The following is a 25264-nucleotide window of genomic DNA, read 5'->3' as shown; positions in this document are numbered from 1 at the left end:
TATATACGATTTTGTGTCTGATTGTGTCTTGGGGTTTTTAGGCAATTATATGCATAAGGTATTTGATTGTAGGTGCCATATTCAGCAAATTCTTCAAAACTTTTCCATTTAAGATCAATTTGATTTTTTTCATTTTTAGTTGCCATCAGAGCCCAAAGGAAAAGGTCAAATATCTCTAGGTATTTTTTAACATTATGTGCTTAACCACTTTTTTGTCCATTTCTTTTTCCACTGTAGTGATACTTATTTTTCTAATACTGTTTTAATTATTACTTTAACCGATAAAAGAATTGGATATTTTTGAAATTTAAGTTATTTTAGAATATCTAAAGTTCATTCTCATACAATATATAAAAAGGGTTTCTCAAAATTGAGCAAAACAGTGTCTACCTCCGTAAAAAACATAGCCAAATTTGAAAATCTTATGTACTTATTAAGTACAATGACATGCTCTGCTCTTAAGATCCGCATTCATTTATAAATTAATCTGGCTGCATAGAAGGAAATTGTTGATTACCAGTCTAAAGACTTTCTTTATTTATAAAATAACTTTGAAATTAAGGTAAAAGCAGTAACTTTTATCTAATCAGATTGCCTTCCTATTACTTGATAATAAACTAATAAAGTTTGAACTTTTTCAGATTTGAGGATGATGTATAATTTTGTCATGATGATTCAAATCCAACTATATATGTTTCGGAGCTATTATGAAACATTTTTTTCTTAATTTTGAGAAACGTTTTTTTCATCTTAGTTAGTTAATTCAAATTAGGTTTTAACATAAGAACATTTTGAAGCTATACATCTTATTAAGAATTGTCCTTTTTTGGTCATGGATGAAATAATTTTGTAAGAGAACAATCATTCGGCTTTCTTTCATTAATCAATCCAAAAAGCTATTTAAATTCAAGCGTGATTTTATTTAACTATTAATTTAAAATAATAAAAGTAAAAATATGTTATTTTAGTACTTGAGTTTGAAAGTAATCATTATATTTGAATTTAATAAGCTTGAAGGCTATTTTTATCTGTAAAAAGAAAAAAAATTCCCCGAAAATCATTTAATTCAAAAATTAAAGTAATATCTTACAAAGTGATTAATAAATTCAATTCTTATTATGCAAATACACGAAAAACTTTCGAAGTTATCTTTCATTTTATCTTTCTTTCATAATAATTGTTTTCCACTATATAATCTTCCATTGAAATTTTTTTAGAAATTTGTCATAAAGTTTTAATGACATTTTGTATTTTTTGAATACATTTTAAAATAAATAGAATGAAGCTCTCTGAAGAGTATTATTTAATTAGCTTAGGACTTTAAATAAACGCCTGAGCTTAAACATATGTAAATCAGGTACGGCATCTCGCATTTGATGTTTTTCTAATTCTTTTGGTTATTTACATATGAATTTTCGTTCTGAGAAAGGTCTAACATTCTGTTCTTTTTTTCACTACTTGAAAAAGCATACGATTGTAGGAAATTTATTGAAATGAGTCTCTTCATAATGAATCATTCAAATTAAATGTAAATATTAATTAAATGCTTTGTAAAAACGGTTAAAATATTTTCCGTTAGTTTTTCTTTGTAAACCTTTTGCTTAAATTCTTATACAATATGAAAAAAATAAGAAAAAAGTTCTGTGGTTTAATAAGGTAGCTGAAAAAAAATTATTTTTAATGAATTTTAAGTTCATTTTATTTTATATCAAACATAAAAAGTACTAATTGGTCTTGCACTGTGCTCGCTCTTCCACTGTCCCTGATTTCGCAATTCCTATCGGATTGCTTCGCTTGCTCTTTGGATATTGAACCTTACATAAACGGAGAAACTTTCTTTATGTATTGTTAAAATATGCAATAAGCCTACGAATTATCCTACTACTTTTAAATATCCCGAAATATTCAAAATTTTCAGACAAACACTAATTTAAATTTGTAATTATGGTGAAATAACAGTGACAGAATTAAGTATTTCACTCTGAATATGACTTTAGAGACACAACAGCGGCAGAATTAAATAATTTCTTTTTACACTAGAAATAATTTTGGAGACATATCAGAGACCGAGTTAAAAAATTTCCTTTCACTCTAGATAGAATTTTGGAGACACAATAGAGACCGAGTTAAAAAACTTCCTTTCACTCCAGAAAGAATTTTGGATATACAGCAGAGACAGAATTAAATAATTTCCTTTCACACTAGAGAGAACTTCAAAGACACAATAGAGACAAAATTAAATAATTTCCTTTAACTCAAGAAAGAGTTTTGGACACACAACAGAGACAGATTTAACTAATTTTCTTACATTCTAGAAAGAATTGAGACACAACAGTGATAGAATTAAATAATTTCTTTTTACACTAGAAATAATTTTGGAGACATATCAGAGACCGAGTTAAAAAATTTCCTGTCACTCTAGATAGAATTTTGGAGACACAATAGAGACCGAGTTAAAAAACTTCCTTTCACTCCAGAAAGAATTTTGGAGACACAGCAGAGACATAATTAAATAATTTCTTTTCACACAAGAGAGAACTTCAAAGACACAATAGAGACAAAATTAAATAATTTCCTTTAACTCAAGAAAGAGTTTTGGACACACAACAGAGACTGATTTAACTAATTTTCTTACATTCTAGAAAGAATTGAGACACAACAGTGATAGAATTAAATAATTTCCTTTCATTCTAGAACGAATTTTGATGGCACAACATAGGCAACATTAAATAATTTCCCTTCACTCTGTTCCGTCATCAATAAACAGTTAGTTTTAATAATTGTTTTAAATCGTCTGCCGATATAATAACTGCAACTCCAGCTGGTTGCTAGGCAACCAAACGACTTTTTCTTATTATTAATGTTTTTGTTTATCGTCTGTCTCTGTCTGTCTGTGGAAATAAAAGAATGTAAAAGCTAACACACTCTAGAAAGAGTTTTGGAAACACAACAGAGACCGAATTAAATAATTTTCTCTTATTCTAGAAAGAATTTTGGATACACATCCCCGGCAGAACTTAATAATTTTCTTGCACTCTAGAAAGAATTGAGACACAACGGTGATAGAACTAAACAATTTCCTTTCATTCTAGAAAGAATTTTGTAGACAAGACAGAAGCAAAATTAAATAATTTCCTTTCACTTTAGAATGAATTTCGGGGACACAACAGAGAGAGTAATTAATAACAGAGACAGAATTTTATCCTAAAAAGGATTTTGAAGATACATCAATGACAGAATTAAATAATTTAATTCTCGAACTTACTGTTGATCGACAGCATTACTGGTTAATCTTCATTAATTTTATAAATTTATTTTGCAGTTTCCTCTAAAATACCTCTCTCTCTTGATTAAACTATTAAGCATTATATGAACTAAAATATAACTTGAAATTACTATAACATGGGTAAATTAATTAGCATACTTGAATAAAAATGCAACTCTTTTAACAAGCAGCTCGCTTATAACTATTTATTTCTGACCAGCTTAAAACTCAAATTTTAGGCATATAATTCAGAAATTTCATCTGTTTTCGTATAGGTGCTTTATAGAATAAACATCTAGTTCAGTATTGTTATGATATTATTTGATATTTAAGTACAAAAATTCTGTCGTATAATTTTATTTAAATATTTCCTACCGAAATTCAATCGTTTTAAAATGGAAATTACTTTGCATTGCGAGCATATTTAATGTTCAATAATATTCTACTTCAATGGCTATGCATCGCGATTTAATATCACGTATACGATCGACCGAAGATATCTTATGACAATTGATTTCTCCTCTGCAATTAATTGTTCAGACAATCAGTCGAATGCCTAATATTTCTGCTTGTTAAATATGTACTCGCTTTTCCAATTTGATCCAACAGACAATTTATTAGCCTGATTAATAAAATTAGTTAAGAGTTGCACCTAGGAATCAAGAAGTAAGACTTAAATTATATAAGTTGTAAAATCCATTAAAATTACGTTTTATTTAAATCTATTTCTTAAATGAAGTATTTTAGATCGTTTTAATTTACTCTTATTCTTGTTGTTGAATACGTGATTAAACAATAGTTTTATGTAACGAAACTCTGGTGATGTAAATGAATTTACAGAATTTTTCGGATAATTTTTTTATTATTATAGTAACTGGCAAACTTCTATTTATTTTTTAATTTAACTACAAGTGCTTGTTAAGAATTTTGTATGCTTATTTTATATACCTTGGATTGTTTTGTACCAAGAATTAAAGGAAGATTCTTAATTTTACGGATTGTTTTAAAATAGAACTTTTTTTTACAGTGCACTTTATAACTGAAATTTATTTGAGCTCAGTAAATTCGCTAAATAAACTGAAGTACAAAAACAATATAGCGTGTTGCTTTACTGTGAACTCTGTTCTATAGCCTATTGTCTCAGTGGCCAGCACATCAGAAACATAATTAAAGATACTAGTGGGCTGCGCCCCCAGCTCACTAACGCTCGCCAACCCCCGAAAATTGCGACGCAATCTTATATGGTTTGCTTCGCAAACCAAGCTCGCCTCGCTCACTACTAACTTAAGTACATTGCAATTACGCAAAATTCTAAGAATTCAAATCAATCATTCAAATCCATATAACAAATTTTTTTTTAAAAAAAATTACATCTTTTTAGTAAATACTAAGTCATTAAAATAAATCTGAATTTAAATAAATTACATGTAATTCGTTAAACCTATTAGAAATGTGCTATAGTATAAAATCTTAATCTAAAATTTCTAAAACTGATATCTCTTTAGAAAGGTTAAAATTTTGGCTATAATTAAGTCTATTAAAAATTGAAATAAGTGAATTGCAATGGAAAAACCGGCATAAACAAATAAATTCTAGTTAAACAAATAAATTCGTGATATAAATCGAAGATCGTCAAATAAATTCGTAACATATAAATTCGTGAAAAAAGCGCTTTTGATGAAATACTAAAATAGAGATCTATCGACAAAGACTACTCACTTCTGCCTAGCTTATGCTCTCTCTGGTTATTTCAGTTTCCGTTTTTAAAAACGCTAAATGTTGAGCCATCTCAGGTAGATTTGGCATGTGACAATTTTAGAGGCAATCATTGGTCGATTTTCTAGCGTTGCCATTTGGGGAGTTGTAATGAATGTTTTTTTTGTCGCCGTGTAAGAAAAATATATATATAGATAACTACTATTTTGAATAATATTCAAGGTCACAATTTTTTTAAAAATAATCTTATAAAATACAACAATTTTTTCGCAACTGCTCACTTATATCAATATACCCTCTGCTTTACTTTTGTAAAAACTTTATATCAAAATTACGCAAAATGCTTTTACTTAAAAACAATATTTACAAAATTAATGCATGTAAAATTTCTATATCGAACATTATTGGCCACTAAAAAGATAAAAGAATACTTTTAATGTATTGTCTAAAGGAAAAAATTAGAAAACAGTTTTGATCACTGCAGCATATTATTAAAAATGCACACGCTGTCAGATGCTTAAATTGGACAGTTTCATTTGAAATATACAAGCCTATTTCCTTTGAATATTACGAGCCTGAATTATTTATGGAAAGCAATCAATGCAATTGGACTAACATTGTTTACGGAATTTTGGACTATTTGACTAATAAAATTCTTCAGTGTATAGGGTGTGATGATTACTTTTACTTTGATTAAATTGATTAAATCATCTATGTACGCTTAACTGTTTAATGGAATATGTTTATTTACTTGAATATTTATGCTATCATTTAACACTTAGAGTATTTCTCCCCAAAAAAACCGAAAAAAAATAGTTTTACTGAAATTATTGAGTGTTTTACTAGTAGATAAATTATAAAATGTTTATGTATTTTTAAAAACTATTTCATTGTAGATTTTTCTTAGATTTTCATTTCGGATATGCAAAAAATAATATAATTCTGATCGACTTTTTGTTAGAGCATTAAAATATTGCAGGTGTTTTAAATGACATGAAAAATTTAAATAATGTTTGAGAAAGAATTATTATATATTAAAAAAAAGGGACTATAAAAAATTTATTTGCAAAAAATTCCTCTTTCATAGATTCAAACCAATTTTTAAAGAAAACGTTACACATATTGGTTATATTTTTAAATAAAAATAACAAGTATATAAAAAGATACGTTTTTAAAGAAAAAAGGGAAAAAAACCCACCTATTCCAAGCATAAAAATCAACGTTTTAAAAAAATGCAATAAATGTTCAGTACTGCCTATTTCACTTGAAAAGGAAAGAAACAATAGATATATAGTTTCAGTATTGAAATCCATATGCTCTAAGGATCAAAAATAAGGGTTCAAGTTCCAGCTAATATACTTTACTTTAAAAGGCATAAGACAATAGAGAAATGCTTTAAGTAATAGAATTCGCATATTCTAAGAAACAAAACTAAAGTTTCAAGAAAATTCAATGTATGTTCGATTAAACAATTTTACATTTAAGGAAACGAGAAAATAGAAATATTCTTTGAGAATTATACAGAAATCAAGACAATACTTTTAAAAAATGCAATAAATGTTCAGAACAGCTTATTTTACAATAAAATGAATGATACAATAGAATGATACTTATTTAAACAAAATTCACATATTTAAAGTAATAAAAATTTACCCTTCAAGAAAAATGCAATAAATGTTGAACACCGCAAATTTCACATTTAAAAAGCGAGACAATAGAAAGAGGCTTTTAGCAATTGAATCCACGAATTCCTAGAGAAAAATCAACATTTTAAGAAAAATGCAATAATTGTTAGAGATAGTTTACTTTGCAGAAAGTTTGGTGTATAATAGCCATCATTTTGTTGTTAAGGTAAGCTAAATACATTTTTAAGTATGGAACTGTAGTTATCGTGCAAAAAATTACATAAAATTGTTAAAATAAAAAAATTTAGATAAAATTAGTGAGAATATATTACTGAAAATGCACTCGTTTTTTAAACGAATTGCTTTTGTAATGAAGCCATTATACTGATTCTAATGAGCATGAAAATATGTGTTGTCAGTAAACAAATAAAAAAAAAAGATAAAATCCTAGAATAGCCCACCCTTTGGGGACCTTTTGAAATCTCGCCAAGTTGGTGATTATTCAAGGGATCAACGTTGCTTTTTGATTATTAGAAAAAAATTAAATTATTACAAGAAAACCCAATTTAAATTATTGCATATTTATTAAAATATTTTTTTAAAAGAATAAAAAATAACTTATCTTTACTCAAAAAAAGAAATAATAACGATAATTCTAACAACAAGAGATCTGAAGCTTAAATGGCGATAAAATAAACCTTTTTACCTATTTTTTTCTGAAATCCAACTTTCGCGCAGGTATACATCTCGAATAACCAATCAGGTTTAAGAATTTTGGTGGTGTGATCAGACGTTCGAAATAATCACCCGGAAATATCTTCCGGAAACCTAGCTTGGCAAGATTTCAAAAACTTGCTTGGCGAGAACTAAAAAAATCGCTACTTGGTTGGCTAATCTAAATAAATAATGTGACTACATACACTCTAAAAACTCAAATTTAATTCAACACGAAAAATGGTTGAAACTATACATCAAAATTATTTAAAGTGCATTTTACATTAAAAGAAATGATACAAGTAGAATATATTTTTAGAAACATAATCAACATGTTCTATGAATTCAAATCGGATCCTGTTTTCAAACGAAACTTGACTTTAGTTCAAGTGTTAATGAATAAAATACACTTTTCCGCAATTTTGTAAAATTAAATCTTAATTGAAAGGTAAAAATGTACGAAAACATTTTTAATATTTTAACACAAACAACAAAAGTGAGAGTAAAATTCTTTATTCACATGTCTCTTGAATTTCTAATGATTACTCTTGAACTTAAGGAGTTTCCAACTTGCATTTCAAGAAGATTATAACTTGGAATCTCAATTTTCTGCTTCGTTATTAAAGATTCATTTTGTCATGTAGGGAAATGAAAGTGCATTTTCAAAATGATTTATTGCTGGTTTAAATATTTAAGTTTTAAGGGTGGAGTTGGTTAAAGGGTAGCTACCTTTCCTCTCATTTTGTTCTATTTTGCTTTCAACGGAATATTTTAGGTAATTTTCTTCTAAGGAATGTCTTAATTTAAAATGTTGAAATTGCAAGCTCCTATTAGACTTTTTTTTTAGCTTTGTGAAATTTAAAGTTTGATGAATGCCAGATTTAAAATAAAGTTTCATTTTGAACGCAGATTATTTTATTCCGACATCGTAAATCGTTCTCAACTTAGAACTAAAGATTTTAAAGATTATTGAGCAGCGATGGCTCAGGGGATAGAGCGTTCGCGTTCCAATGAGGTGAACCGGGTTGGAATCACAACGATGGCATGTTGATACGAATCCGCATTCGGCTTGCACTGATCACACTGCTGACGTGAAATATAATCAATGGCGGACGAATCATGCGTTAGAGTTTATTTGCCGTCAGGCTAACCGTAAGAGGCTCTTGTGGTCTTCCTCACCATGTAACGCAAATGCGGGTTAGTTCCATCAAAAAGTTCTCCATGATGGCAATTGTCTTCCAATACTTGATCCAAGAGTTCCCTTGTCTTCTGGATTGGGTTCAAAGCAACAAGGCTACGGCGTTTAATATTGGTAGTCGTAAGCTTAAAATTGGACAGGCTCTTAAGCGACAGTTTTAATTTAAAATAAATAAAAATGAAACGATATGACAGGTTTCACTAGTTATATTGTGTTATTTGAGATTAATTAAATATCAGAATCGTATTCAGGTATTTTTACTAATGAAGTGAAAGCAAACGATTTCACTTACATCAATATACACACTGATAGTGGGGGCAATGCCATCAATTAAAATATTTAAAAATGCACAAGAAGACAAGATTTTAGATAAAGTTTGGATGTTAGAAAAAAAATAACGAATTATCATTATCTAAAGTTTATTAATTCGTTTAATGTAGTTCAACACTGTGAGAAATGAATGCTCAAATATAACGAATTTTTTTTTCATTTTTGACGAAACGTGAGAGTATTATTTCTGAAAGTGGAAACTTTTTATTAAAATTAAAACTGAGCTATTATTACTTTTGTGTTTATTTAGAATTCTTTTCTCTCGTAATAGTGGTTTTCCTTTAATGCATTAATACACGTCTTTTCCTGCCCTTGCGAGGAAGAAAAATGAAATTCGGAACTGATGAATGGAATTTGAAACTGATGATGAATGATGCCGTTAAAAGATTTTATCTCAATACAATATTTTTATGATCTAGCGATTGATCAGGTCTTTCGCTTCTGTTCAATAAAAGTCATGGATTACAAAAGGAATTGGTTGTATTATTTGGATTGGGTAGTTTGTAATTTATATTATGTACGAGAAAATGGTCAAAATATAGAGTAGCGATGATTGATTTCAATGTCATATTTTACTTCGTTAACATCAAGATGATGTGTTTAAAATTTTGAAAATGTATAGTTTTCTTCTGCATATTTGTACAGATAAATGTATAGTTTTTAGTTTGATTTTTGATATCACTAACGCTGTTTTTCAAACTTCTTTCGTCAAGGAAAATTTAAATATATATATATATATATATATATATATATATATATATATTTTATGTATATATTATATATATAAATAATTATGCCATGATCAATTGTCTGGGCATTACAATAAACAAATAAATAATTTAAATATTTAAAAAGTTATTGAACTTTTTTAAAAAATGCCAATTTGGCGAAACTTTTTTCCCAAAATTTCTACACCTAGATGAAAATCGTCAAAGTCATTGACTTATTTTATCAGTTTTTGCAAATTTTTACAATTGGAGTAAATTTTAGATATAAAAAATTCGACCACAAACTCTTTTCAATTTTACAAAACTGTGTCTTTTCTCCAAATTGACGTTTTACGTCATTTTCAAAATAAGCGTAGACAGTGCTGGCGTTAGATTTTCTAAACTTGACCTAAGAGTCCTGAACAACAATTGAAAAAAACTCAAAGCAGTTATAAAATTAGCATATTATTTATAAAATATCATTATTTCATATTACGACGGAGCCATCAAAAAACTGCTTTAAAATAAAGAGAGTTCATGTTCAAATGAGAGCTCATGTTCAAATAAGTAAGAAAAATTTTTTTTGAAATATTTTGTAGTAACTTGTAAAATAATTAATATACAATGCAACATTTATTTTTTCAGCAAATTTATGAATTAATTAAGTTATCTGGTGTATAAATCTTATTTTATTTAATAGAATACTCACTGAACATATTTATAACTGCAAACACTTCTATTATTTCAAGTAAATATGCAATACTATTTCTATTCCAGATTTTTTAGAAGTAACCATTATATTAAAAAAAGAAATATTCTGTATATAATTAATTTTGCTAACGAAAGAACTTTCCTTTCTTCAATTTCTCCTGTCAAATTAAGCTGTTAACATTCTCAAATATATGTTACAAGCGTTCTCAAGGCAATCTTATATCTTGGATATAAGTGTCATTTTATGTTTAGTTTATGAAGAGAACTAAGTAGTTTTTTCACTTTATTTGACAGGTTTATTAGCATCTAAAATATTTACAACTTAATTTTAAGAAAATAAGATTTAAATTTCAGTGAAAATAGCTTTTATTATCTATCAAATCAAATTAATCGCGTTTTTTAAAGTAAAATGTCTAGTTTAATGAAATATGTTTTTATCTCTTTCCATTTGTGCTCATTTCATTGAGACAATTGGAGAAGTGTAATTGTTTCGTTGTTGGAAGTAAATTAATCCTTTAAGGCTTATTTAAAAATGAAATCTGTCTGATTTAGTTAAATTACATATTTTTAATCGATGTGAAATATGCATTTCATTTTATTTTAATCTTGTTAGAATAACATTTAGTAAGGGAATTGGATTTTCTTAATAATTTGGGAGAGTTTTGTTTGTTTGCAATTTCATTTGATGGAACGGCTTTATGAAAGATAATAAAGACTAACTTCTTAAAAATTTAACATTCAGTGAAAATCTAAACACAGTTTAAAAATTAACATCTTGGGAAGTGCGGTAGTGGAACTTCAGATGTAGTTTTTAAAACATTGCAGAAATGTATTTACTGATGCAGAAGTTGAATGCTAGAGCATGCAAAAGAGTGACAAATTATTTTAGTCAAAGAGTGGAAAATGGTAACGCTACTCAATCTGATATGCAGAGTGTCAAGTATTTCGGTTGTACGCGAGAAGTAAATATTAAATCACTTTCATTCACATACATTGACTAAAAACATTAAAAAGAGAAAGAATTTCCAAAATTAGCAAAAGTAAAAGACGGATTCAGAAACAGGTACAATAGCGACGTTATGACATTTTACAGTGTTACACATTGTAACAATAATTTTTGAGGCACTAAATAGACTTTGAATGCTTCACACTCTTTATTGATAAGAACTTTTCACACTCCAAGGTTTATTCTACTTTGAATTCTTCACACTCTTCATTGATGAGAACTTTTCACACTCCACGGAACTTTTCACACTCGACGGTTTATTCTAATAATATTTTTTTGACAAGTCTCCAGTTTCCTATGACTATGGTTCAGGATTCTAGGAGCAGATAGAGCCAAATTCCAACTCGAGGGCAGAGACACCTACATCCAGATTTTGGGAAGGAAGTATTGGAATGGTGGCAACAATAATGAAGCGTCCCTTTGGAAGTAATTTGATACCTGAGTCTATGATATGAGTTGGTGAGGAGCGGAGGCTTCGGCCTGCCGTTGTTCTCTCCAAGAACGGAGAGCAGCGTCTGATTCTCAATAATGAAATTGTGATAATCTTTCAGGATCCATGTTGATCTGTAAAGTTTGTAGTGGAATACAATGATCAAAATTAATTTTTGATTTCTACATGAGTGTTAGAAAAATTTGAAATATGCATTTTTTTATTTAAGTGTGACCTCATTATGATGTGATGGAATAAATCTGTGTAAGTAATCTTTTGTCGTTTTCTTAGGATTATGTTTCTTTTTTTATTTCAGCTTAATCTACTTATATCTAAATTTTTTTATTTATTTTCCAGAGACTCCTTTTAGCTTTATACTACCACTAAATTGTTAAGTTATCCACCACGTGTGGCAGTAAATTTAATCAGTTAATGGCTAGGTTAATTAGGAGGATTGTATCCAATATTTTATCTAATTCTATTATACGGCTAATTTGATTAAGTTTTATTTAATGATTTTCTTTTCGTTCATTAATGATTTTCTATCTCATCACCATAAACTTTAATTCTTTTTTTACACCACACAGCAGCCTAATCTTATAGCACTAAATATCATATATACCACCATGTAATATACAGGATCTAAAGTTGCAGGTTGTAGGTACTTCTTCCACTGTTGAAATGTCCCGCAGTGGACTGATTGTTAAGCCACGGTTTCCAGCAGATCACCAAAGTCAAGCATCACTGGCTGCGGTCAGTGTGCGAGTGGGTGACCACTTGGATCAGTCTGTGTAGGGACCGAGGGTGTGCGGTATTGGTCTTCGTTAAACTGTTCTACCGTAAAGTGCTCGACTTTGCGTGCAGGTCGTCGGGCTAGCAAAGCTGGGGTGCTATCCCCTCTGTGGAGGATCAAAATTGTGATGGCATGTCTTCTGATCATCTTCACGAATACTTCCCAGACCGTTGCCAATAGCCCATTGTGCAGCTGTAGATCGATGTAAATGAACTACAACAACAGCAACATCCACTGCTGAAATCCATGTTATAGAAGCGACAAACGTTTTTTGAGAAGTGCGTGAGTGCAATGAGTTGTAAACAATGAAGCCAAGCTAAATTGAAATTTTTCCGTATTAAATTTACTTAAAGATTTTTTTATCCTAATAAGCTTCGTAGTAGAGGGTTTTATGAATGCATTCAGCATAATCGACTTAAGAAACGGCTATTGTGTGACGATAAGTTATGCAAGATATAAACGACGTGGGTTATGAGGTTCAACAACAAATGTTGCAATAAATGGTACTTTAAAAGATCTTAAAGAAGACGCCATTTTCTTAAGCAAAATCCAAATAAAGGCAATTAATAATGCGTTTTGAAATGTGTTGGTGCATATTAGTTTTCAAATTAGAAAAAAAAATTAAAATATATCCAACATTAATCACCTAAATTTTCTCTTATTATTTAGCATAAGTGGTGCCCTGTCAGGATAATTTACCATTGACTAACTCATATGGCTAACTTGGTTTTGCTAACGGTGAGTTTTCAGAGTTTGGCGACTAAGCCGAATGGTTTAGTGCCCAAAAAAAAATATTCCTTATTCTCAAGTATTGTATTGAAATATCCTACCAGTATTTTTAAGATACTGAGTTTTTTCTTTCCATTTTAAACTGGTTATTAATTCAACAGCGAATATAATTGAGCAACTTAATTCTATTGTTTGAAACAACAAGGTTTAAAGATCTTTTTTTTATAAATAAGTATAACAAGTGACACATTAGGCACCGAAAATCAATCAAATCTTAAATGACATACTAATCGAAAATGTTTCACTACCTTTATTCGATGATAATCAGAGGAAAATCTTTAGCTATGATGTCAAAGGGAAACACCCTTAAATGGCATTATTGCAGAATCGGTAATGGTGACAAACAACATATACAACTAGGCTATTGAAAGATTATTTATCAGGTTTAAGGCAATTCAGTTCAATTATTGAAATAGTTCAGATTGAGCACAGAGGATTAATGGGCAACTACCTCAATCCAAAGTCAGGCATCTTGGAATTTTGGTTTAAGAAGGATGCAGGATGCTTCTAAAGATTTTGAGGGCCCATTTGGTTAGTCATGAGGTCTATGGTTCACGGTATCAACTTTGCAGGGATTGACACGATCTTATAAATTCGTTAGACAACAATATTGTAGATAAAACAGAGTGGTTAAAATGTTGAAATGATTTTATTAAAAAAATATAGGAGTTTAAAAATTTGTACGGTGTAGTATAAATTTTTGAAATGTTTGAAAAAAAAGCAATTTTATGAGGTTTAGTGTTAATGCAAACATTTTATTCAGTAGCAAAATTGAGACTTAGTCTAAATCATGTATGTAAAAAATAAACATGTATCTTACAAAGAAACTTAAACTGTTTTTTAAAGTCATGCCTTGAATATTTGATGTCACTTAAAACAGTGTTTTTTTAAATGAATATTTTTAGTTTATTTTCAGCATTATTGTTTCTTAGATTTTTAGAGAAATTCAAAAAAGTTCTGAAACTAAATATGTACTTGGTAATTTTTCGTAATTACTGTTTCTTTTTAAACAGGGGAATTAAAAACTAAAATTTATTTTTCAACATTTTAAAAGCAAATTAAGATAGTTTACAAAAAAATATCACAGCATTAATACGAAAAAAAAATTTAAGGTTTTCTTTTATAGTTTTTGTGATATATCATTTAAAATTTGAAGAAAAAAAAAGATAAACATTTAATACAATATCGGAGGAACGAAAAAAGAAGACGATAGAGGTACACTTAAAGTTTAACAGACCAGGCGATTCGTATTTTGACAAGCCTGTGAAGAATTTTCTCCTCAATAAGACCCCTTCTTATTAAATAACTCTTATTAAAAACTGGTTTTTCGGGATAAACATACATAAAAGACGTCCTTAAAGGTCACAAATGTTGAATCCAAGTAAATGGGGAAATGGAAACTAAGTCTTTATTTCTAATTGAGAGGCAAAAAATGCTTTTTTTTTAAAAGAAAGTTTGTAGGAATTAATCTGGACTCCCTTAATATTATTTTAAAATTACTCTTACTTAAAATTACTCCTCATTAAAATACTTGCAAATGAAAGTGTTTCATATTTTTTGGAAAAAAAAATGCTGTTCTTTTAAAAATTTATTTTTTAGTTAAAAAAGTTATTTCTTAATAACTATACCAATAGCATATAACGGTCATTATTGCAATTTGAAAGACTTTTCAAAAATATTCTTAGTCTTTTTACTGTGTATTAATTTATATATATTTTCAATTTTTCATTTAATATTTTAATTTATTTATTTTATTATTTTTTTCATTATTTTAAGTATTTTTAAGACTCTTTGGATGGTTTGTAAAACAAAATCAATTTAACAATAAAACATGCAGATGTTTTCGCATAATACATATATAATGTATATTTACATGTTTTCACATAATCATACATATTGCGTAATGTTTTGCATCTATTATCAATTTTTTCGGTTATTATCTTTATTTATTTATTATTTTTTCTTTAGTATTTTAAACATTTTTAAGTCTTTCTGAACATTTTTGCATGACGAAAAGCATTTTTTAAACATTTAAAAGCATGCACATGTTTTTAAAAGTTCAAATAATTAAATCCATCTGTAATGATCAAAATTCAGAAAAAACATATCTTCAGATTAAAGAAGTTAAATGAAACATTATTTGATCATTTTTTTGAGACCAAGACATTTTGCTTAAAGAAAAAGTTTTTTTTTCATAAATGGTATATTAACTTAAACAACTTCTTCTCTAACTGGAATGTTTTGTTTTTATCTTACTTTCAAGACTCTTAGGAAATTATCTGATTATATAAATTGCAAAAAAGGAGAATTGTTGAAAAATAATATTTTTTACAGTTTCCTCTTAACTCAGATTTAATAAAAAAATAACTCAAATTTTATTTTAAAAAAGCATAACGAGAAACTACTTTCAAAGTAGCTAAATGATAAAACTAGTTCAAACATCGAGTTTTTTATATCATGTTTTTTTTTTTGACATGAAAATTATTTTTTTCAGCTTTCAGTTTATAACTTAATAATAAAAACGTATTATTAAATTAAACCTTTTAAACTGACTGTTCGTAATGTAAAAACAGTCGTTGTTTTATTTGGAAAAAAAAAACATTAGTTTTTGGTTAAAAAGTATAGAGGCTATTAAGTTAATTAAAGTTCAAAATGTTTAAACTGAAAGTGGGCACTTGAAAAATATAGTATATTTATTTTAAATTATAATTATTTTAAAAAACATTTTTATTCTATGCATTTTTACAAAACCATACGTTTATTCCATACTTTTTTTTTACAAAATCGTACGTTTATTGGACTATTTCATAGTAATTCCTGCATGTTATTTGTAAAGCAATGCATGCAAGTTAATTAATATTTCGCTCAAAAAAATTTGTTGTTGTTGCTAATTTCCATCTGGTCTGACGGGATGAGACCAGGTCAATAAATCCGTTGACATTTTGAGAATCCGAAACCAAAATGGGAGAGGAATGAATAAAACGATAAAATTTAAAATTTTAAAATTTTAAACGATAAATCTATGTCTAAAATACCTTTTTATTAAATGTAAATAGGAAAATAATTTTTCTCTCAGAAATAAAATTGACCTTAAGATGAAACAAAAGCTGTTACACAGTGTTTTTCATTTAATTAGATTTATTAATATCATTTAGCTCTAGATATTGGAAATAATCTCAAATTTTAGATTTTTTAGAGAAAAATAATTAAAAATGATGTCAAAGTTCTTATGCTTCAGTGTTAATAATATTTTCATTTATTATTAAATATAATTAGAAAAGAATAAAAGGGATAAAAAAATATATTATCTTAAAATAACATTAGAATAAATGAGTTTTATCTAGCTAATGAAATCTTATGCAATTTTATTTTCTCGCCTAAATAGTTTCAAAGGTGTTTCTAAGGCGAAATAAACTTTTTCCTGCTTTTCGGACAAAGCTGTTATGAGATTACATTTTTCAAAAGGCGTTTACCATTTATCTTCTGAATATCAAGAATTGAAATTTTTTGGAAAAATTATATGAATTTAGATAGAAATATGCTTATGGTATGATTTTGTAAGTTAAATTATCGTCAGTACTGATTATATAATGCTACACTGTTAAAATTTTCCTTCGAAAATTATGGTAAAATAACCGACAGCAGTATGTCTATCCAACTAAGAACATTTACGGTTTTGAGACAATTAACAACAAGCATGGTTAAGAAACCATGAATACAAAACTATGCAGAATTTTTACTGTTTATAATTAGCATGGCTTCAAAACCATCTTAAAAAATTAACTCAGCATTCTTTAGCAGCTTTATGGTGTTACCATCTACGTGTAAATGAGAGTATCGTATTCTAGCAGTCCAGGGTCACAAATTAGAAAAAGCAGGACAACAAGACTTTTCAAGCGTAGAGGAGAATGGAGGAAATATTGTAGAATTAACCCTGGAATTCCATCCCCAGTTCTGTCAGTCATGAGACTGACAGATTAACCCTTTCGGTTATAATATATATGTAGTTGTAAGGAACTAAGTGGCATTATTTGGTGGGATTAGTTAGTAAGATAATATCCTGGTTGTTTAACCGTATTAGGGGAAAGCAGTTAATAAATGACTTTTCTCATAGTTTGATTACCACCTTATTTATGATAATTTGATTGTCTAGTTTAACTATGGTAAAATAACAATTAAATAGGTTGTTATTTAATCATTTTTTCGTAGCAATGTTTAAAATTTTAGTTCTAGATCAGATTTTACTAAAATTTATTTAAATTTTTTTTTTACTAAATTTTTTTTTTACTGAAACTACTTTTATTTTATTTTGAGCACTGTTCATTCCAAATAAAATTTAAGTATCTACAATTTAGTTCAATAGTTAAGGTATCCGACAAATTTCAGCAACTTTTTTTTAAATATTAATGTAAAATTTATAAAAAAAATCTAGTTTATTTTTTATCATGTGAACAAATATTATAATATACCAGCAAAGAATTTTATTATTTTTTATTTTTACAAAAAAAAAAAATATTATTATTTTTCAAGTAAAAACAAGGCGTTTTTTATATATATACACTAAAAACGGTAAAAAAAATTATGTCACCTGAAACAAAAATTTAATAAAGTCCTTTGACGATTTTATTTAGAAGGTGAGCAACTATAGTTTGAATAATTATCTAAGACCAAGTGCTTATACTACTGAGTTAGTGATCAATGTTGTTAACGAAGCAGATTTTTAAAAATTTCCACACTCTTCTTTGCGAGAAAACATGCATAAAAAATGAAATTATACTTTTTTCTCTTAGTCTATAGTTCAAAATATGAGTCTATAATAAAAAACACTTAAGAAAAATTGTATACAATTATTTTTAAAACAACATTAGTTATCGTGTTTAAAGTGGTGTAAAATGCGAAAAAATATAATTTTGAGATAAACACATTTAAAAACTTAAAATCCTCAGTCACCTGTTTTCATCTTTCAGAAAAACAGTCATAACTTTTTAAATAATTAGAGTACAAACAAAAGTAAAGCATTTTTGGAAAGCTAAAAGTTTAATTCTAAATATACAATAAACTCAAATTCAAAACTTTTACCCAAAATAATGCTTTTGCACTAGTCTGTAACCTTAACTTCGATATAAAAGAATAAAACATAATACTATCCAATTACGGTTGAAGGAGAATGCCGCACTCTGTTTGAAAGAAGTATGGTCAAAACTATCAGAATATGGCAAAATTTACTGTCTTCCGGGTTCAATGGGAATATCAATTAACTCGGTTATTTTTTACCAAAACGGTTTGGTAATGATTTTATTAAGATTAACAGATAAATACAGTTTTTTAATGTGTGATAAATTTTGGTAAATCTGGTAAATGTTTGCAATTTTATAGCCTACATTCTCAGAGATTTTCGGGCAAACCGTTGCCACATGAACGGAAGAAGTATCAAATAAATGGTTCAAGAACCATATATTTTCATTTTTATTACCAGAATTATGATTTCTATTGCCAGAAATGTCTCTACTAAAGATTAAATTAATTTTACAAGATTGTTTTGTCCATGTATAGAAAATATTAGTAGAAAAAATTTGTCTTTCAAAACCAGGAAATATTTTTTTATTTTATTTTCTCCAAATTGTGATATGAAGCTGACAAATTATTAGCATCAAACATAAATAATTTATGTTATAATTTCGTGTTCAGGCATTTTGTAAAGGAAAATAATAAAAATTTCAATAAAAGTTTAAACAACTAAACAATTAATAAATGTTTAAAAATGTTTAAAAAGCTATTTTCAAAATAAACCTAAAATTCATTCAAAGTGATTTTTAACTATCTTATTGAAAACATTAATTTTAATTTGAAATTTTTTGAAGCAATCAATATAATTAATTGTTTTTTTTTAAAAGTAATATGGTTATTAATAAAGATCGAAGGAAACACCACTGTTCCTTTGAATTTTAAAGTAATTACGCTGTATTATATAGCTTTTTTTAATTCTGTAAAATCATTTATAAAATATAATGATAAATAAATAATTTAATTTTTACTTTTATGTCTTTATTCATCTTCAAAATAACGTATTGGAAGGAGAGATCTGTGGGAGACTTTTCTAGGATTTGGTTACAAACTTTCAAAAATTAAGCTATTAATCTGAAACTTGAAGCAACGTTTAAGTTAGAATATAATCTTTAAAAATAATTTAATAATATTATGTCTTTTTTTAAATAGATTGATTAAATTGAGTATTTATAAAGGATATTAAATTATACGTAATTGAAGGATGACAGATATATTTACTTCTATGCTTAGTTTTACTAGTAATTTTATTAGAACTTTAGAACTTACAGTTTTACTACTACTTTCGGTTTTACTAAAGCTTTCCCTTGTACTCTAACTCGTAAAAAAGGGAAATTTCCATGCTTGTGCTTTTATTTATATTCTTAACTCATAACTTTTTTAAAAATAGGAATTTTATTAAAATATACTGTAAAAAAATTGGGTGTATAGCTGCCACTATTTTAGGTTTTAAAGTAAACTAAGTACATTTTTAAGTACAAAACTTTAGTCATCGTGTAAAAAAAGTATATGAAATTAAGAAAAAAAAAGTTTTTCGAAATAATTAGTGCGAATACATTACTAAAAATGAGCTTGTTTATTAAACGAAATGTTTTTTCTATGGATTAATACATTGATTCCAATGCGTATGAAAATATGTGTTGCGAGTAAATAAACAATTAAATAAATAAATAAAACTATCACAGTAAAATAGTTAATGAGAAATGTGACAACTTGCAAAATAGTTTTAGTTTACCTCGAACTGAAAATGGTTGTAACTATTACAGTGTAGTTTAAATTAAATTTAAGTACTTTTATTCGTTATATTTTGAAAATAATGTTTTCAAGTATGCTGTTAATAATTAACATTATAAACAAGTATTCATGCAAACGAAGAATAAGGATTTATTTTCTGTTACGAAGTTTTAAAAAAAAGACTTTTGGTCTTTATTCATTCACGTTCATCATTAAATATTTTCAAATTTATTTTCGGCATAAAGATTTAGGCTACCACAAACATTAGTTGGAGTCTTATAAGAAAATACTTTTCGAAATTTAAATGAGAATTTTACATGAATACTCGGTGGAAGTTTCTGAAGTTTGCATTTAATTTTTTGATAACAAAATTTTTTATTAGTTTTTTTCTTTACGATTTTTCCATTATTAGGAATAAAAGGAAAAGATACGTTTTCAGTAAAGGTAAGCTTTGCAAGAAACTATTTAAAATACAAACCTTAAAAGGGTATTCAAATGTATTTTTGCCGATGAAGTATTAAAAATTGTTTGTACCTCTTGGAAGTTTTTTAGATGTATATGGAAAAAATATTTTGACATTAATTGCAAACAAACTATATTTTTCGAAGGGATTAAATACTAGGTTTTCGAAATAAACTAGAAAAGTGAATAGATACTGGTAAAGATAAGAAAAAGGAAAATGCGAACTTTAATGTACACAATTTAAAGTCTAAGCTTATCTTTCAGAAGAAGAAAAATATAAAAGAAAAGAAGCTTATTAAAGACAGGGAATGTATTTTTTAAGAAAAGCTATATATTTTACGAAAATTTAATATAAATAACATTGATTTAAAAGTTCGTGCAGTAATTAAATATTTGTGGTGTAACTACCACTACGATTATTAAAGATGAATTCACTAATATATATTAGACATGCTAACTTGATTCAATCTTGAGGTACCTTTTGATAAATGAAGGTTGGTATTGTGCAATGGTCTTACCCCACAGATTTATACTTTTAACACTAAACATGAAAAATTAACATTTAAAGCAATAAATATACTCTCAAATCCTAAGATTAAATACACTTTATTAACGATTATTCACATTAGTTTGATCAATAAACCAGAACTTGAAGCTTTAATATTTAAACTATATATTTTTTTCCTTTAAAATAAAATAATTTCTTTAATAATCGCATACCAATGCTTATAATGTTACTTCCCAAAACAAGTATTTAATAATATTGAAAAAATAAAAGGCAATAAATATATTTAAATACTTTTTACATGTATCATAAGAATTTTAGAATAAAAATAATGGATTGCATTAGCGACATTCGTTTGAACTAAATATGTCTTCTGTTAATCAAGCTAATGAAATTAGTCCATTTCTGAATATAACTTACATTGCAGAGGTTCTTAAATGAATAATTTCAATTGATTTGGTTTAAAAGGAACTTTCGAAATTAAGTTATAAAAACTGAGATAAATGAACGTTTCTTTAGTTAATTTAGATTTACTTCGCTTAACGAAAAAAAATATCTGCATTTTAATTTTTAAGTTGTTTTGCACTTAGATAGAGTTTTTTAAAATCAATTGTTAGAAAATTTCAAAATATTATTATACATATTTTACGGGCCAGTCATTTTAAACGGAAATAATCCCTTTGTTATTGATACTAAAAGGATAAACAGTAGCATACAAATGCTACAAGAAATTCTGTACAGATTTGTGGGCTTAGAGCCAAAACAAATTGTAACAGGCTTATAAAAATAAATCTTGTTATTTAAATTACATGTCTTTTTTCTTATTATACAACATATTAGATTATTAAAAAAACTTATGTGTGTGCTAAATAATGATAATTTAGATTATTTATAAGCTTTTGACATGTATTACTATAAAAAAAGGTGTGACCCATATTTACCCCAAGGGTGACCCCTAATTGCCCGAATCCGGGGTAATTCCTGGTCACTCAATAATTTAAATAAAATAAATAATGACTCAATTTTAGGTAAAATGATCATTTGAATAATTTCTGAATTATTTAGGCTTACTCCATGACAAATTTAATAATTTTCTCTTTCATATTTTAGAGGAAATTAAGATGTTGTTGTTTTTTGACCTATAATTCCCCCGTGGGACCCAACTTATTTTTCGTAATATCGAGTAATAATATTAATCATTATTGTGTATTTTTTGTAAATTGAATGCTTGAAGATGTTGTTTTTTTAAAATTTAATTAATCATTATAAAAATCGCTACAAAGTTTAAAGAAATAATAATGTTTATTTTATGAAAGTTCCGCATCATTTTCTTTGCTTAAATCAGCTGATAAGAATATTATAAAAAGTGTGATTCTTTACAATGATTTTTACAAGAATTAATTAATCTAGCATTCTATTATATCCTCTAAACAAGCAAAAAAGTTTCGCCATAAATATTTATTTTTATACAAGAAACACAATTTGCTTTAAAAATTGTCCATGTTTTGAACAATTTTTATAATTCCTTCAAAACGTTCTGAAAATTTCAATGCTTGAACTAATTATGTTTAAATTCTTTTGCGTGTTTTTTTCGACAATTATTTAAATATTTATTTTGCATATTATTAAAAAGGTTAGAATGTTTATTTTCAGGTTTCAATTTTTATAAATTATCTTGGTTTAATATTGAAAAATGTGAAAAATGTTTCTGTATTGAAAAAATTAAAACTATTTTAATTAATAAATTAGAAAATCCACAAAACATTAACATGTGAAAAAAAGGTAAAATATTTTACCGTTTATGCAATATGTTATGCTGTTATAATATGTTATGCTGTGAAAAGTTCCGGATCAAGATACGGAAAATAGTACTGAAAACCCGAATGTACTGGAGCTAAAAGTACTGGAACCGTAAAATAAATTTTACCGTAAAATCCATTGTTACCATTAAGTTCTTAATAGTAATATTTATTTAATTACAGTGTTTCAGTGACTTTACTGTAAAAATTACGGTATATCAGGCTTTTGTTCTATAAAGTTTTGCGGAAAAACTGATTTTACGGTAAAAAATACCGACACTCTGGGTACCAGTACTTCTTGCCTTTATTTGATTCGGATCTTTTTAGTATATAGGTTTGTTTATAATGCGAAATACTGCTTAGTTATATGTTTGCTGTAAAGTTGCTAATTTCTATAATAAATTAACAGTTGTTTTCCTTCTTTTTATTCTTAGGACAGATATGAAAGGTGTTTGGTCTGTGCCAATTCTTTTGATCACTTTTCACCTAGTTGTAGCTCTACCTCCAGGTCAATTGCAGCGGTTAGCCCGATTGGTATTGCCATATGTGGGAGAAGGAAAACATCACTCATTGGCCCTTGCTCGGTCTCTCGACGGCTATTCATCCCTCGCTCGAAGACAGAATGACCGGGAAGGGGACAATGTCCCTGATGCAGGAGTGACTGACTTCGAAGATGAAGACATTGAAAGTATAAGTAAACGACAGTTTGATGATTACGGTCACATGAGATTTGGCCGTAATACGGGAGTTGGCAATAAAATCCACAAAAAGTTTGATGATTACGGTCATATGAGATATGGAAAATAGTGATAAAAATGATGTCCAAAATTGTTTTAAAGACAAAATTTGTTGAAACTCAACTGTGCAAAATGTGTGTATAAAAATGTAATAACAGTATATTAGAAAGACGTTATTAAAGTCATTTTTTAAAAATTTATGTGTATTGTGTTTATAATTATGGTTAGTAAATTGACTAATAACTATATTAATTACTTTTTGCAAGCAGTTTAGTAGTTGTAAGTTAAAGTAATCATAGCCGTACACTGATTGAATTTTCATTTTAAAATCCTTGTAAATAAATCAGCAGCAGTCTGTCCATCCATTAACCATAACGTTTACGATTAAAGCCGCTTTTTACTTTTACGGTTTTAAACAGTATGGTTAAAATCCTATGAATAAAAAAAACTATTCACTTTTAAAATCATTTGCAGCTAGCATTGCTTCAAAACCGAAAAGAAAGGAATTTAACTGGACATTCGAGCTAAGCTTTTCGTGAGATCATGGGCATCGGAGTTAAATTGTGGATGGCAAATTAACCGTTGAAATGTGGTTTAATTAGTTTATCTGGTTGTTTCGTTCTTCATAAAAGACGGAAGATACTAATTTTTTGTGTTAAGCAGCTTTATGGTGATTGGATCTATGCGTGAATTAGCGTATGGTATTTTAACAGCCCAAGGTCACAAATTGGGGAATGCAATACACTGGAAACACTTCAAGTGCTTAAGGGACTAAAATAAACGGAATAGGGAAGTTTAAAACTATATCAATCCAATAAATGTGCTAATTTAACTAGAAAATTGTAAGCATGCCTAAAAAAAAGGTATTTACTGTAGCGTATTGCGTTGTCAATATTATCATTAAATAGTAATATAACAAATACTTATTACATATTATATAGGTAACTTCATCTATAATAAGTTTTATTTTCCTTTAAGCAGCACCGGATAATTTATTAAAAATTAATAAAAAGAAAATGTTTGGTCCAAAATGCTGTCTTGCGTACGCTGCCACGAATTATTTATTCATTTTTTAATTAACTTATTTTACATTTGAAAGTGAGCGTTAATTGGTTTGATACGACCTATATGTATCAAAAATATTTATTGAAAATTTTGAAGAGTACTTTAATCCAAACATATTACTAATGATAATATTGACAACGCAATACGCTACAGTAAATACCTTTTAATACCCATCTTATGTTATTGATATCATGAAGAAGATATCAATAACATAAGATGGAAGGCCATGCAAATTTTTCATAATGTGTTGAAAAGTGAAATATATTTTGGAGTTGTGTTATATTAAAAGGTTAGCGTTCATTTGTTTCGATATACAAGAAATATTTTTTGAAATATTTTAAGAACAATTTGTTAGTTCAAAACATGCTAAGTTCAGAGGATACATATCGCTAAAAGGCTAGCTTTGTAAAAATTGGGATTGATTTTTTTTGTTGTAATTTTTTGTAATGAGGAATTTATTTGAAACTTATTTGACATTAAAAAATGGACATTAATTTGTTTCAAAATACTCAAATATATTTGACTAAATATTAAGTAAAAAATTTTCTAGAAGATTTCGTTTAGATACAAACAAATGCTAAGTTCATTAAACACTCAAAAGCGTGAAGAGAGTC

At 27.4% G+C, this 25264-nt stretch overlaps 2 protein-coding genes across 2 annotated transcripts in view; one reads left to right on the top strand and one right to left on the bottom strand.

The window, feature by feature from the left end:
* The window catches only part of LOC107439942 (uncharacterized), an 83155-nt gene extending 76422 nt beyond the window's left edge, over positions 1–6733 (bottom strand). The window contains exon 1 of the mRNA XM_071178472.2: positions 6635–6733. The gene's annotated coding sequence lies outside the window, so the exon portion shown is untranslated. The remainder of the gene's footprint in view (positions 1–6634) is intronic.
* The window catches only part of Dsk (Drosulfakinin), a 44837-nt gene extending 21056 nt beyond the window's left edge, over positions 1–23781 (top strand). Inside the window, exon 2 of the mRNA XM_087166072.1 lies at positions 23283–23781. Within this exon, the coding sequence (XP_087022198.1) occupies positions 23290–23655 (366 nt within the window). The 5' untranslated portion in view covers positions 23283–23289 and the 3' untranslated portion in view covers positions 23656–23781. The remainder of the gene's footprint in view (positions 1–23282) is intronic.
* Positions 23782–25264: the final 1483 nt, after the last annotated feature.

The sequence above is a fragment of the Parasteatoda tepidariorum genome, chromosome 6 (assembly GCF_982258835.1).
Source record: "Parasteatoda tepidariorum strain Cologne lab strain chromosome 6, Ptep-v5.0, whole genome shotgun sequence".
Taxonomy (NCBI): domain Eukaryota; kingdom Metazoa; phylum Arthropoda; class Arachnida; order Araneae; family Theridiidae; genus Parasteatoda; species Parasteatoda tepidariorum.
The sequence above is the reverse complement of the archived record's forward strand: the minus strand, read 5'-3'. Positions and strand labels throughout refer to the sequence as shown.